General features: G+C 45.9%; 1 protein-coding gene across 1 annotated transcript in view; it reads left to right on the top strand.

Annotated features, from left to right (window-relative positions):
* PPL (periplakin) overlaps positions 1-14,621 on the top strand; it is a 62,113-nt gene that overhangs the window by 42,982 nt on the left and 4,510 nt on the right. The window contains exons 10-21 of the mRNA XM_063314820.1: positions 163-285; positions 2,198-2,344; positions 3,934-4,085; positions 4,257-4,354; positions 5,419-5,576; positions 6,245-6,423; positions 9,040-9,178; positions 9,989-10,182; positions 11,479-11,629; positions 12,363-12,446; positions 12,560-12,676; positions 13,428-13,520. Coding sequence (XP_063170890.1) covers positions 163-285; positions 2,198-2,344; positions 3,934-4,085; positions 4,257-4,354; positions 5,419-5,576; positions 6,245-6,423; positions 9,040-9,178; positions 9,989-10,182; positions 11,479-11,629; positions 12,363-12,446; positions 12,560-12,676; positions 13,428-13,520 — 1,635 coding nt within the window. The remainder of the gene's footprint in view (positions 1-162; positions 286-2,197; positions 2,345-3,933; positions 4,086-4,256; positions 4,355-5,418; positions 5,577-6,244; positions 6,424-9,039; positions 9,179-9,988; positions 10,183-11,478; positions 11,630-12,362; positions 12,447-12,559; positions 12,677-13,427; positions 13,521-14,621) is intronic.

Here is a 14,621-nt window from a genome sequence, read left to right as displayed (position 1 = left end):
AGGATGTTCCCTTCCCTTCCCTTCCCTTCCCTTCCCTTCTCCCCCATGTTTATCAGCCATTCGCAGATTTTCAGTGATGCCACCCTTTCACCTCTTCCCTCTCAAGGATGACCTGTTATAAAAGGGAGGGGGGATTTGACTTTTTCTTCTCTCTCTCTGCAGTTCCAAAAAGATGCAAAGGATGCACAGAACCTTCTCAGAAAAGTAGATACAGATCTGGACCAGAAATATAGCCCAGATTTCAAAGACCGGTACCAGATTGAATCTTTGTTGCATGAGCTGGAGGCAAGTATTTAGGAGGAGAACTGAGAGCTGTTACTTGGACAAGCTTGGGAGATGGAGGTCAGTGGGAGGAAGGAGAACATCTTGATTGCACATGCCATCCTCACGGAGGGTGCCAAACCCTTGTGTTGGGGCAGGAGGACCAGAAATCTGCTGCCGTAGCAGGCAAAGAACTATGCATTCCCCCAGTGAGTCCTGCTTCTGGCTTGGGTATGTGTGGAGCAGAATCCATTTGGAAAAAGTGGAGTGAGATAGCGGCAGTTTGGGGGACGTGGATCTGATCCATGGGCTCCAAGCCACCAAGAATCTACATGTTACACTGAGCTATGATTTGTCTACTGTGCAGCCCCTTTTTGAACACATTCTTTTTCTATCCTGGAAGGTTTAAATCTTCCTATGCCAAGCAATGCAGGGGTCAAGATATCACTCCATTCAGTTTGTCCCTCCAGCAGCTAGGCCAAAGAGAATTTGCTCTCCACCCTGCTTAAGAGAAATGGCATGTGCCCTCTTCTCTGAAAATGAGTCTACAGTCACTGTCTCCAAGTTATTGTCCTCTCCAAGTGTAGCACTACAACACTCTCATCCTTGACCAATGTGGGAATTGTCCATGCTGGACTGAGGTGTGATGGGCTCAATGCATCACACAGAAGATGGTCAAAACAGATTCTTCCTTTGCTCCAGAGCACAGGACAGAAAACAGTGGATGAAAGTTACAAGAGCGCAGAGTCTGACTATATGTTAGATCTGCCTAACAGGAAGAGCAGTTGGACAGTGGAATTGTTTTCCCAGCAAGATGACACAACTTCCCCTGGGACTATTCAAGCAGAAGGTGGAAATCCATTAGTTGGAGATGCTTTGCTTTAGATTCCTGCATTCAGCAGGAGGATGAGCTGCATGGTCCCTTCCAATTCTAGGATCCTGGGATCTCTAGGGCAGATCTAGCTTGGATCTAGTATTAATTTTGATTTTTAATTCTTTAACAATTATTCTTAATGAATTAAATTCATTCATTAGTTCTGATTTTATGGTTCATATGTGCTGAGCTGCCCAGAGTTGCTGGACTTGGGTGGCCTAGAAATGAGAGAGAGAGAGATTTCCCGAGGTTAATCACACAAACTGTTTCTCTCCTCCCCCCGTGGACCCATTCTGGAGATACTTAGCATACAAACACATGTACTTTGTTCACAACAGGTGTGGCAAGTGGATACAGCTTTAATTAGCTCATGTTGCCTCCCGCCAACTTCCTATCAATCACAGTAACAAGTGCGGGGAATAATTCTCTTCTTCCCACCTTGTTTGGCAGCAGAAATTAGGGAAATTGGGATCTACTGAGTGATCTGTCTGCTATGCAAAATATCAGACAGTGGGGCTCTCCCAATGCCCTGAGCTGTAATATGCTTGAGGGAGATGCAATGACTTAGCTCCCACACAATGCTTGGTCCTAATGGATGGGAATCACCACCAGGGAAGTGGAGAGGAAAGGAATCAGATTATCCCAGACCAACCACAAATTAGAATAATGGATATCATAATTAATTATAGCTTAGCATGCTGGGTCAACCAGTCTGGCCCTGGTGCTCCTCCTGTCCTAAATTATAGGAAGAACGTTGGAGTAGCCAGGCATGGATTCTACTACGGAACTCCTTCGGTTCCAGTTCTGAAGTCCCTGGGTTGGGAATGATTTAATTCTAAGACAAATCATTTGCACCAACTTCTCTGATGGACCTTGGGACTGAATAGCCCAGTAGATTGTGCAGCCTTGACATCTGCCCACTCCTGGGGACAAAGGCTCACATACAGGTTGGCTTTGGGTCAAGCCAAATTTGGGTATAAGCATCTCTGCGTTCCTTTGACTGTTCTATCTCAATCTCCCCTTCCCTGGTGTGTGTAGAATCTTTGCTTTCTTCTCCTTCAGGACCAGGATAAGGCCTTGGATAAGTACGAGGATGTGATTTGCTCCTTACAAAAGCGCAGCCAGCAGGTTCTTCCGCTGAGGTTTCGACGAGAAGCCCCCCTTAAGCCCATCCCTGTGGAGGCTCTCTGCGACTATGAAAATGAGCAGGTAAGAGACTTTGGTCCCCTGGCCCTGCACACCCACACACACACACACCCCTGCAGTGGGACATGCCTTGCACATGCATCCACATCAACGATTGGCATTGGAGACTGACTGCTGCTGGTATGATGGACTTCAGTAATGCTGCTGGTTCTCAGGAAAGTGGGAGCACATTCCAAGGAGGGGGGCGAGATAAGAGAAAACACAATCCAGGGATGGAACATGGGAAGACTAAGATGATCAGAATAGCCCACCCTAGAGCCTCCCGGGTTATTTCCCCTTAGGTTAGGTAGAGTAGCTTGAGTCTGGCAAGATCTATACAGCGTGAGCAAATAAAGAACTGAAGTTTGGCTGGATTGATTCTTTGCCGTTCTTGGGCTGGGTCTGACAGCTGGTGGCATCACAGACACTGCCAAACAGCTACAGCTGAGGAGTTTCCACAGATGGGGTGGCATGCTCACACAACCAGTTACGTTGTGGGATGCTACATTAACTTGGCACCTAACTAATGCTGATTAAGGGAGATGGGAATTGTGGTCTATCACATCTGAGGGACCACCAATGGACCCTACATTCTTTAGGGTTCTTCTTTTCATTATTTTTGCCATATATTCCTTAAATCATGTATATTTTTGTTTACTTAAAACCCCTGCATAATGTGAATAGAAACACTGCCCTGCCCACTAAACTCATCTGCTTTGCAGATGGGTTGTTTGTGCATTATTTGATTGATAGACTGTATTTTTACAGTGCTGGATGCAGATTCCCAGACTGTAGAGGAGTACAAAGGTAGCCCTGATGGCTTTCAAGATTCAGTTATTATAGCCTATATCAAAAAAAGTAGAACTCTAGTGTTTCTTGTGGTGTCTGTTTCCTACCTGGTTACCTCAATGGGCTGACATCAATCTTGAAAGCCTAGAGCATCTCTCTTTCCCTCCCTGTTATACCACAGAGCAGCCTTTCTCAACCTTTTGGCCCTGGAGGAACCTTGAAATATTTTCCAGGCCTTGGGGAACCCCTGCACATTCATGCTCAAATACAGGCCAGAAGTTCCAAAATTATTCTATTCGTTTCATGGGTAGGCCTGTAGATATGCATTAACTGTGTTCTTAAACTGTAAATAAAGGATGAAACTTATTTCTTTAATGTAAAGTTGCCCAAATTTGAAATCATTTTTTGAATAAATTGTGATCTCCAAGGGAACCCCTAGTGACCTCTCGCGGAACCCTAGAGTCCTACGGAACGCTGGTTGAGAAACCCTACCACAGAGAGTCAATGTGCTGCAACCTTGAGTTTCTTCCTCACCCTTTCCTGTCTTTCTGGGCCAAGTTCATGTTTTCCTAACAGCTTCCCCATATCTTCTTCAAGGCTGTCTCTGTACTCTATACCAGCTCACTTTTGCTGGAATTTTGCATGATTGAGGATAACAAGCACAAGCCTTTCTCCTTCCTTGTTACAAAAAAACCAGGACTGGATATGAGCTGTTTTCTACACAAACATGAGCTGAGTTCTGTCCGCATCCCAAGGGGCTGCAAGGATCGGGGACAGAGGTTTGGAACAGACAACAGACTTACTCAAAAGCCTTTCTGTCTCAGTGCCAGATCTTACGTGGTGCCCAATACACTCTTCAAAAGAACAACGGAGAGCTCTGGGAAGTCACCGACAGTGGAGGAAATGCATTCAGTGCCCCTGCGGTCTGTTTCATGATTTCTCCCACTGATCCTGAATCACTCACCTTTACTGACAAGTAAGAATTTCTTGACCTAGTTTGCATCCACACACGCCAGAGATGAAGAGTGTGGATGGCTTGCATGATGGTTCAGGCAAAGGCCTGTCTTCCTTCTGTCAAATTCTCATGTTCTTTGCAAGCCCATGATTTTTCTTTGCCCAACTGGTTCTATGTCCTCTCATTCTACAGCATTGTTAGCCAATATCAGTGTGTGAAGCAGAAGACTGCTGGCACAAAGAATCTTCTGCAGGAGCGCTACAATAGCCTGAAGGCAGAGAGCATTGGAGGTGGGTACACCACAAGACATCTAGGGAGAGATGGGTCCCACTCAGAATGGAACCGTGCGCTCAGTTCTTCTGTAATTCTTCTGTAATTCTTTCTAAGAGTTTGGGCACAACCAACTGAAAGACAACTTAGGGTTCCTCTGGCACATGGTCAAGTTCCTTGGTGGAAAACCCAACAGTTCTGACACCTCCAACTTCAGTTCTGTGATAGCTCTAAGTTATCAAGGGTGAAAGTACATGCTCAGGTCCAAACAACACATTACACTTAATGCAAAGTATGTAGTTAGGTTTTCTTTTTTGGTAATTGCAGAGAATGAAGTAGGGAAGGGACAGATCCTTCAGAGGGATGCAGTGCTTGGGGAGGAAGAACTTTGACCAGTTAGTTAGTTAGTTAGTTAGTTAGTTAGTTAGTTATATTTCTTCCCCACCCATCTCATATTACAATGATTCTGGGCAGTTTACAAACAGTTAAAAATCAAAGATTAAAATATCATTAAAATAAATACAATATTAATATAAATACATAAATATAAAAATGCAAGATATAAAATATACAGTCCAAGATGGTGAATAACGGTGTCATCACTGGCCCCATCAAGGTGCCAACGCCCCCTATGATTGACTATTCCCTCTCCCACCCCAAGTGAGGTGGCCCAACCATACTGTCCTAACATTCTTGGAATGAAAGTTTTGCCATTTTCATGGCTAGAAAACTTAGAAAAAAGGTCCAACTTGAGCAGAAGGGATCTTTCCACCCCCTTCCCTGTCTCCTTTTATGTCCTCTTCCTGTTTTTTTGTTCAGATCTATTCCTCTTCTGGGCCTAAACTGAGGCTGGATGGCGGGGTGGGGGGAGTCAACTGTTGGCATTTCCTGTGCCAAACCCATCTTCCTCTTCCCCCAGCTGATTACACAGAAGTAAAATATGATGAACCAAACCTATGACATTGTGTCATGCCAACAGGCCTTGAGGATTGGGAAAGGGGAATGTGGGCCATTCTCGGCCCCTTCTAGAAACTCATTGCTAACCAAAATGATTTTACACCCAAAATTCCTCTTTCTGTTCCAGATGCTGCATCCGTACAGGGACGGCAACTGCTGGCGGAGCTGGAGAAAGTGAACACTGACCTAGATAAGCAGGAGAAGGCCATCACCGCCAACCTTCGTCCTCCTCTAGAGCAAAGCAGGGCAGTTCAGGATAGTGCGGAGCGTGCCAAGGACCTTAAGGTAAAGGGAGCTGGGGTCAGGGAAAGGTCTGCACAGACCCCCACCTTGGGGTTGACAAGAGCTTACCAACATTTGCAAATGCTTTGGTACGTTGGATATGATAAGAATTATACTTTTTGGAGCAGAGCTGCCAAGACAGTAGTAGAAGACAGCTGAGAGGTGGGCTGTGTGGCTGAAAGAAAGGAAAGAATCCAAAAAATGGCAATTAGGCTTGGTCTAAGCCTGGGTAGGACAGAAACTGGGATTAGCAGGACAGAAGCATTAATCGTTTGTTCAGTTACAAACTTGAGTAGGACAGTACCATGGAGACGTTCCCCAGCTGGCTAGAACATTTCAGGGATGCTGCTGTGATCACTATTCTTCCACATATCTGTGATGGAGCTCGGAGCTGAGGGAGTAGAGAGCGCATTCCAGGCAGATAAGTGTTCTCACAGCTTGCACAGCTTGGAGAGTGTGAAGGGGCCGAGGAAGAAAGTTAGACTGGCACCGCCCTAGATTCCCAAGCGTATTTTTCCCTTTAGCTCAGTTAAGGAACCTTTAGTCTGGCAAGATTCTGTGTATGGTAGAAACAATAAAGTGCACTAGAGTTGCAATTCCAACTCAGCGTGCTTTCTTTACCAATTACCCTGACAATATCTCACTTTCCCCCCTCCAAAACACCTCTGCAGAACGTTACCAACGTGATCCGTCGCATTGAGCCGGAGAAAACCCACAAGATGGAGGAATGTGAAGCCTTCATCAAGTCGATATCTGATCCCAGCAGCACCACCCTGCTGAAGAACAAAGTGGAGGAGACAAACAACAAGTACAACAGGGTTGTCCAACTTCTCAGTGCTGCTCAAGAGAAGTAAGTGCCTGTCCTTTCCTGCAGTTTCTCCAAGACAAGAATTCACCTGGTGCCTCACAGTCCAGGTCTTTCCCACTCCATGTCTTCCTGGCATATTGGCCTGCTATCTCTGAGGACTTTGCAAGCTCTTCTGGATGGCATGTGTGCTTTGGGGAGAAGATGCCACATCTTGGGGTGGGGTGGGAAAAGCTTCAGCAGAACTGCTTCTGCTGTAGCATGTAGGGACCAACCTTTTCCAACCTGGCAGATTCCAGTAGTGGCCAATTATCATTCCTACTCAGGAGCTGGACTCCAATGCATCTAGAGAGGAAGGGTTGAGAAAGGCTAGTGGAGGCTGTAATGAACAAGATGAGGTGCTAGCTGGCTTCATATGCTTGGGAGAGAGCTTCATAGCGCACCTGATTTGCAAACAGAGTGGCCCAATTTGTACGATGTGCTTAACTGGACCAAGGTGGGAGATTAATGTGTCATGTGAACATTCTAACCTAGCCAGCACTGACATGATGGGGGTGAGCTTTTGGAACATTCTCTCATTAGATGTGTGTGAACAAGGCTAAGAGGCTTAACAGAGCATCAACCTTCTATGTCAGCTTTCAAGACAGAGGCAAAGTCCTAGAGAGGGCCCAAAACGATGATTGGTCTAGGAATTCCATTATTTTTCCATTTCATCCCCCCAGAGCAACATGGAGGATAGGAAAGGGGCAGAAAGGAATAGCAAGACCCCACTGGATCATGAGGACACCTACCTGGGCCACCATGTCCCCCCCAACCCCATTTTGTTTGTCAAGAAAGAAAAAAAAAAGAAGGGCAGAATCTAACTCTCCTTTGGCAAGAAGGTCATAGAAGATGGTGCTACATGAGTGATCAGGTCATCCACAACTTTCCCTGGGTCTGAACATGTGTGGGAACTCCTGACTGCAAATCTGGAAGAGCAGTTTTAATCAGTGGACTTAACACCAAACTAGATAGACCAGTCGTTAGACTCCGTAGAAGAAGGCTCCTGTGATTATGAAAAACTGGGCCCTATAAGGTGGGCAATGCAGAGTCAGGACCATAGCTCAGCAGTAATCCATCTGCTCCGCATGCAGAAAGGGTCATTGGGTAGCCACACCCCTTGAACGATGAAACAAGCAGTGAGGTCATGATGCTCCCCAGTCCTGCTTCACTGCAATGATGCAAGTTGAGACACACATTTCATTGCTTGACCCTCAGCCATGCAGGACCTTGATCAGTCCCATCTCTCCAATGGAAAGGATCTCATAGTTTGCAGTGGACGATCCCAAGATCAACAACCCTGAACTAATGGCAAAAGCAGCCTTGCCTATTCTTGCAAAAGCCCAGCCATAACCCTGAAGCTTGTTGGTTGAATCAGATTTCCTTTAATAACATTTAATACCTTTTATGTAATTGCTGCTGAATTAGGTTAATCTGCGGAAGAACAGCTGAGCTCTCAGACCTGGGACGCAGCAGAACTGAGTTAGATGCTAGTGATGCTGGAGCTGGTCCGAGTGGAAAATGAGCAAGCTGGAAAGACAAGCTCTTAAAGGGGAAGATATGGGGTGGTGGGCTGCCCCTGTAAACCCTGTTCTTCCTCTGCTGGAAATTGAGCCCGAGGCCACTGCCTGAACTGAAAGTAAACCTTCTTCCTGATCATGGATCTCTCCAAGTTTTCATGAGCATCTCTACAATGAATGGAGGAATGTTATAGGAATTCCTGCAAGTGGACCCTTTTGGACCCAAATATGCCTGTATATGTTAGGCTGGGGATTGCTCACAGTCTTACAGTGTAACCATAAAGAGGCTGCTTTTTTCTCAGATATGTGGCCAAGGTTGGAAACACTGGATTACAGGAATGTTACTTTATTGTTGTGGGATATTGTAACAGAATCCTAAATGTCTGCCAGAGGTTTCCTCTGTCCCCTCTTACCCTAAACAAAATCAAAATGGGGTTGAGTTTGTTTCTCGTGCCTCGCCCTTTCTCAGGGCTGAGATGCCTTTTATTTTTCCTTAATGGCTCCTGCACACTTTTACCAAAATTATCTCTGCATTCCTCTACACAAGCTTCCATTACTGGTGAGAGTTGCAGGTACTCAACCTGCTCGTTAGAATAAAACACAGGTAATCCTCACTTAACGACCCCAATAGGGACCAGAAAACTGGTTAAGCAGTGCAGTCATTAAGTGAGTCACCACTGGACCGGACCCAATTTTACAACCATTTTTACAGCAGTCATTATGTGAATCCGGCTTCCCCAATGGATGTTTTTTGCTGGAAACTGGCAAAAAAAGTTCGCAATTTGTGACGATGTGACCACGCGATGCTGCAACTGGTGTAAATGTGAGCCGGCTGCCAAGTGTCCGAACTGCAATCACGTGACTGTGGGGGTGATGTTTTGTGACAGTCGTAAGTGTGAGTACAGGTCGTAAAGCCCTTTTCCTGAGACTGTCATAGCTTCGGACTGTCGTTAAACGAACGGTCGTTAAGCCACGGCTACCTGTAGTAAACTCTAGATGGGATGGACATTTCTACATGTGCACACCATCTTAGCTGGGACTTCTAGCTGAAGGAGGTGGGATGAGAAGAAGAATGGCCAGTTCTGTCCATCTGTCCTTACAGGGTTGAAGTTGCCAATCACCTTGAGAAGATCCTGCAGAAAGGGAGAGATCTGCTTTCTCGCTATGAGAACAAGCTGGCCGTTGAAGACACCATTCCAGAGGATGTTGATGCCCTGGAGCGCAAGAGGGAAGAATTGCTGGTGAGTGGCTGTACCTGGGAGAGGAAGGTTCGTTTCGAAGGGTTGCATCATCTGTATTGATGGGGGAAGTCCGTCGATGCTGGGCGGCTTAGCTCTCTTTCTCAGAAACCTACAGGAGCCGAAAGTGGACCGAAGCCTTCTTCAGGCCAGTGTCCTCCAACTCCAAAGACCTCATGGCCTTTTGAGGAGTTGCAGCCCAACACAGTTGGAAGGCTGCGAGATTGAGCAGGCTTGCCCGGTTGTGCATCTTTGTACATGAACGTATACAGTCTATACATTGCAAAGACCCTACAAATGAATCTCCTGTATCAGTCGGTATACAGCTTCTGATGCTCCCCTGGGCATCATGAAAATCTGGAACAAAAGAATATCCCTGTACCAGAAGGTGTTTTAATTTTCCCAGCTTTGTGTGACTCCTACATCTGTATCTTAATTCATTCTTGGATACATTTCTGCCTAACCTTTTCTTGGAAAGGCAGAGTCTAACTTTTGTGAAGTCTTGTAAGGCTCTCTGGGACAGGCTGATGTCTGAGCAAACATCCACAAGCGCTCATGCGTTTCTCACCGTTGAATTGAGTTGAAGTCCCAGTCAGCTGAGGCTTCCATACCGTCATGGCAATTAGGTGCACCGTGGTATTTTTCTTGGCAGTGGCATTCCCTTTTTGTCTTCCCCATTTGGAGAGCAGTTTTCAACACGCCACGGAAGAGAGAAAGCCCTTGGCCGAGACAGGTTGGGGCACCCCAGGAGAAAAGATTGTAGGAATTTTCTGCCCAGGAGCTTGCTAAGGGCTACCCTCCTCTTCCTCCCAGGCCCTGGGTTCAGAGCTGCAGGTCCAGCAGCCGCTGCTCAATGAGGCCCAGCGAGACTTGGAGAAGGTCAGGAGATGTTCCAGCACCTTGGCGAGCCAGTTCCAAGAACACTGCCCGGATATTGAGCGCCAAGAAAACGAGCTCCATAAGCTCAACCAGCGGTTTGGCAGCCTCGGCAAGCAGTTCGGCTACAGGTGAGGATGAGGGTGGGGTGAAGTCAGGGGGTGATCAAGAGGGAACTGGGGGAAATGAGAGGATGGGCTAAGAAATTGGCAGGAGGAGGAGAAGCGCCCATTTAATAAGACCCCAACATTTGTCCTCCTGTTTCCAAAACATTTTCTTCTCCTGCAAAATAACTTCTTTGTTGTTCTGCCTTATTCTTAAGGTGCTTTAGAATCTCATGAATATCATGTCCTCTGTTGTCACAAGGTAGTGAAGTGTGTTACAGGCAGTCCCCGACTTACAACCGTTCATTCAGCGACTGTTCAAGTTACGATGGTGCTGAAAAAAGTGACTTGCGACCAGTCCTTGCATTTACGACCGTTGCAGCATCCTTGCAGTCACGTGATCAAAATTCAGGAGCTTGGCAACTGGCATGTATTTATGATGGTTGCAGCATCCTAAAGTCAAGTGACCACCATTTGCAACCTTCCCAGCCAGCTTCCAACAAGCAAAGTCAATGGGGGAAGCTGGATTTGCTTAATGACCATGAGGTTCACTTGACCACGGAGAAAAATGTTGTAAAATTGGGCGTGAATCATTACAGTGACTCACTTGACTGCTTTGCTTAACAATGGAAGTTCCAGTCCCAATTGTGGTCGTAAATTGAGGACTACCTGTATTAGCATTCACAGTATGTTTCCTGTTCCTTGTGTGCAACTCTCCCTTTAATGCCTGCTTAGCTGCTTCGCTTCCTGGCTTTGAAAAGGCCCATGAGTTCCTTCTGGATTTCATGGCCCATGAGCTCCCCAGGATTTCATGGAATTGCAGGAAGCTAGGGAGACTGCAGGCTGCTGGAGAGATTATTATGCAGTGAAAGACAAGACATTTATTCCTAAGCCCATTTCGTAACACAGACAAATACCAGCTCTCCACACCCATATTAAGAATGTCACAGAAATTTTCTGCAGGGTGTGGGGGATGCAGTTGTAGAACAGCTGGGGGTAAAAAAGGCAGGAGAAAGTTTTGGTATAGTTGTAAGCTGAACCTGCATTTTTCTAGGATCTAGAACAGTGTTTCTCAACCTTGACAACATGAAGATGCTGGCTGGGGAATTCTGGGAGTTGAAGTCCACCTATCTTCAAGTCGCCAAGGTTGAGAAACACTGATCTAGAACTTTGCTGGAGGATGTTTGGGTACTCATCTTTATGAAACAACGTTAACTAAAAATTCATTGGAGGAAATCACTGAGGCTGTTGAGTTTCAAAGAATGAAGGTGAAGCTGCAACACCAGCTCTTCCAAGCCAGTTGCATACCACCTCCCTCTCTAGATCCCAGGTCCTGCAGAAAGCAAAATCTGCCTATTCCAACTACCGCACTGGTTATGAAGGACTGAGCCGTTTTTTTGAAAACATCCCCAACAATGAGCCTCAAGAAACTGACCACCTCTCTAATGTGGAAGCCAAGTTGAAGAAGCAACAGGTAATCAGACCGCTGGGGGGAACTGCAACGACTGTACAGCACCACTTGTGCAGTCTATTGCTTTTTTTAAAAAAAAAAGAAAACTAGATCTTGGGTTCTAGCTGAGCACTGCCACCAAAGTTTAGACACCATTTCCAGGTTTTTCAGTCCAGAGTTTTCCAAACACTTCCTGGAGAGGCCAGGAATTGAATTCTGGCCCTTCGGCAGCCAAGCCACATGTTCTTCTGTTGGATGATGGCCCCAAGCGAGATACGGGTCCTAAAGGTTGCTTAAGCGACAACTGTAGAAAGGAAGGGCAAGCGTGTTCATATATTGACGGACTATGTGTAGTCAAGTTGGTGTCGACCCTTGGTGACCAACAGATTTTCTCCAGGAGAATCTGTTCCTAACCTGGTCTTTCAGTGGTGAACCCATCACTGCTGTTGGTTGTCCTCTTCTTCTCTTTCTTATATATCTGTATAGCAAGTTTTTAAAACTTGGCTGGGTTAGCAGCGTTTTTCTAAAGCTAAGGAATCTTGTGCCCGCACAGCTGGGAAGATGAAAGATGGAGGGTTACAAACTCCCCCCACTATGGGGTATGGCTCCATCCACCATTAGCTGTTCCAGCCTGCCATTAACGTCCCTCTATAGGGAGAGTTATATACAGAGGATCCCTTCCCCGCCCCTGTTCAAAGTACGACCGTGCCATCTGTCCCCTGCTCTTTAAAGGCTGTCACCTTCACTTGCTTTACAGTCCCTTTTGGGAGAAATTGCAAGCAAAGAGAAAGAAGTTCAAAGAGTCGCTGCAGAAGCTCAACAGTATCAACAGGCAGTGAAGGTAAGGAGTGGCGTAGAGGAAGGACCGGAAAAATTGCACCCCGTTTCAGAATTGCACTGTATAGGTGCCTCCAGCATTTTTTTTAGGTGTTACACCCTCTCTCCTCTCCCCAGGACTACGAACTAGAAGCAGAAAAGCTGAGATCCATCCTGGACCTGGAAAATGGCCGCAATGGTTTCATGAGCAAGAGACCAAGACGCCAGTCTCCAGCTGCTAAAGTGAAAGAAGAGGTATGTTTTGCGGGGTCGTTCCAAAAGATTCACAGCAAGCTATTCTTGGCGTAGGACCAGGGGCCTCTAGGCAGTGTGTGAAGTCTACGATGGGGAAGTTTTTGAACAAGACGTTCCTCCTCTCCCCACCACTCCTCCTCCTCCTCAATTCTGTCTCAGAAGAAAAGCATGTGAAAAAAAAAATTAGATGCACATTTAGAAATAATACTGGTGGGTAAATATGTGTTCAGCCAGTTTGGTGTCGTGGTTAAGGCACCAGGCTAGAAACTGGGAGACCGTGAGTTCTAGTCCCACCTTAGCTACGACGACAGCTGGGTGACCGTGGGCCAGTCCCTCTCTCTCAGCCCTTGGAAGGAGGCTATGGCAAACCTCTTCTGAAAAACCTCGCCAAGAAAACTGCAGGGGCTTGTCCAGGCAGTCTCTGAGAATCGGACATGATTGAACAGATTAAAAAAAAATGTGTGTGTTTAAAATACAATCACATGCAAATTTCTGTGCATTTTTTGAACATCAGCCAGATGGGCATAAAAATGGTCAAACCAAGTATATGGATAAAGGCCTGCAAAAGCAGAGCTGGTTTGTTCATTTCTAGCTGTTATCCTGTGAGAGTGGAGCAGCCTCCCCACAAAAGTCAGAAAATGACTCAGGGACCTTTCTTTATAACAACAACAACAACAACAACAACAACAACATAATGTATTCTTCCAGTTGATCCTACCCCCCTCTAAATGAATCCCTGTCCCATTTGCAGGAAGCTCTCCTGGCTGCCAGATTCACCGAGATAAATGCCATCAATAGGCAAAAGCTGCAGAACCTGGAGTTTGCTCAGTCCCTGTTAAAACAGGTAAGTCGAAGAAACTGTTGTCTACTAGCACTTGCTGAGAAAAATGCCCCAACCTTTATGGATAAATCCCAACCTCTACAGGTAGTTAATGGGTGGCTACCTACAGATCAATTTGTAATAAAACTGCAGACTACTAGGGAATTCATAATAATACTCCTGGGCTCTATAGGAGTCATCCAAGGAAATTCTGTTTACCCTGACAAACAGTGACATTGCAGGTTCTTCAATGGCAGAAGTTTTAGGTTGGCCAGAAAATGGAAATTCACCCACCCTATTGATTTGCTTTTGTAATCATCATTGGGGAATTGTGGGGAATGAAACTGTCATGTGCCAAAAATCTTTAAGGAGAAAAGCTAGGGAGATAAAAACATGATGGACACAAATTCACAAGTGCAGGTTTCCGGAACGGAGTGGCCTTCTCAGTGGCAGCCCCCAAGTGATGCTGTTTTAATTCTACTATTAGGGGAGGTAGTTTTACTATTGATTGTTGGTTTTGTATCCTGCTCTCGACCCTTTGGAGAAGAAGAGAAATATACTAGTAATTTGGGCAGAGCAGCCTAGAACATTAAATAGGCCTTTCCTACCCTGTATGCACTTTGTTGCAGCTCCTAATTATAAGGCTATTAATTTTGACAGCCTGCCTAAGCACCCTTTCATTACACTTCCATTTACTGAAAACAAAAGGCTAAGGAGATTTGTAATTTACGGTCCTAGGGCAAAAACTGGGATTACAGCTCTGCAAATCCTTTCAAGGAAGGGCTTCAAAAGCTTCAGAGGACCTACAGTGTCCTCTTTTCCAAATAATTAAAGCAGCCTCGTCTTCTCCAGGTTTTTTTTTTTCCTCAAATTTTGCCACCGCCCATCTCCCTACCACAAGAGGGACTCTGGGCGGTTCACATGGCTATTTCGGAAACTGTTTCTGCATGTGTGTGTGTCGTAACTGATTCACTCCAGGTTTTTCCCAGTGAAACAAGGTAGCTGGGTAGGTTCTGAAACAGCGATGCAAGCTGGTGGGGGAAAAAAAAAAGATAAGGCGTTTTTCACAATTTAGGTGCTTCTGTATGTGCCAAAGCACCTCTTTTAAAGGTTTAGCACAGCCCT

This window comes from Candoia aspera, chromosome 14 (assembly GCF_035149785.1).
Source record: "Candoia aspera isolate rCanAsp1 chromosome 14, rCanAsp1.hap2, whole genome shotgun sequence".
NCBI lineage: Eukaryota > Metazoa > Chordata > Lepidosauria > Squamata > Boidae > Candoia > Candoia aspera.
This window is presented reverse-complemented; position numbering and strand designations above follow the sequence as displayed.